Source organism: Anneissia japonica, unplaced genomic scaffold, assembly GCF_011630105.1.
Source record: "Anneissia japonica isolate Jap-2015-1 unplaced genomic scaffold, ASM1163010v1 scaffold401_len1656234_cov178, whole genome shotgun sequence".
Taxonomy (NCBI): Eukaryota; Metazoa; Echinodermata; class Crinoidea; order Comatulida; family Comatulidae; genus Anneissia; species Anneissia japonica.
This window is the reverse complement of record NW_022745982.1, coordinates 1,525,205-1,525,927: the sequence shown is the minus strand read 5'-3', so window position 1 is coordinate 1,525,927 and position 723 is coordinate 1,525,205. Positions and strand designations below refer to the sequence as shown.

General features: G+C 33.6%; 1 protein-coding gene across 1 annotated transcript in view; it reads left to right on the top strand.

Annotated features, from left to right (window-relative positions):
* The window catches only part of LOC117120108 (neurogenic locus notch homolog protein 1-like), a 25,637-nt gene that overhangs the window by 932 nt on the left and 23,982 nt on the right, over window positions 1-723 (top strand). The window contains exon 3 of the mRNA XM_033265119.1: window positions 618-664. Within this exon, the coding sequence (XP_033121010.1) occupies window positions 618-664 (47 nt within the window). The remainder of the gene's footprint in view (window positions 1-617; window positions 665-723) is intronic.

Sequence of the window (723 nt, the reverse complement as noted above, 5' to 3'; positions counted from 1 at the left end):
TATATATATATATACATACATATATATAATCCTTAAATATGGGCATTTAATTACACGGTACGGTATTTCAAAAAATTCCTTATCAATTGTAGGTTCGAGTGAAAGTATTACCCATGTCAATGCGACCTTATATAAAGTGTCTTACGGTACTACGGTATTACGGAGCGTTTTCCAAAAACCGAAAGGTCCACTGATTAATCTCAAATAAGAAAGTATAATACATACGGTACTCCAAGTATTGAAATACACGCCATCGTGTTGGGATTCAATATTTCGACATTAATTATGTCATCATCAGGAATGTTATATGTACATTGTTTGTTATTAAATCTGAAAGACGGTACAACTTTCAAACCTTCAATTTTAAAATTTAAATTTTCACAGGTTCTATACCATACCATATATTATTATCAGTCCTGTAATTGATATTAATTATGTATATTTCTCCTGCTACAACTGCTGCAGCTACCACTACAACTACCATTACTACTACCACTACTACTACCACCACCACCTCCACCACCACTACTACTACTTACACTACCACCACCACCACCACCACCATAATCATGATCATCAACAACAACATCATTATCCTTTTTATTGATATTTTTCAGTACTTGTTTAGAACCTGGATGGAGCTGTACTGAGATCGCATGCTCAGGTATGGATGATATAATCTATTTTCATAAATTGAATTAGATATACGGGCCATGTGTTAAT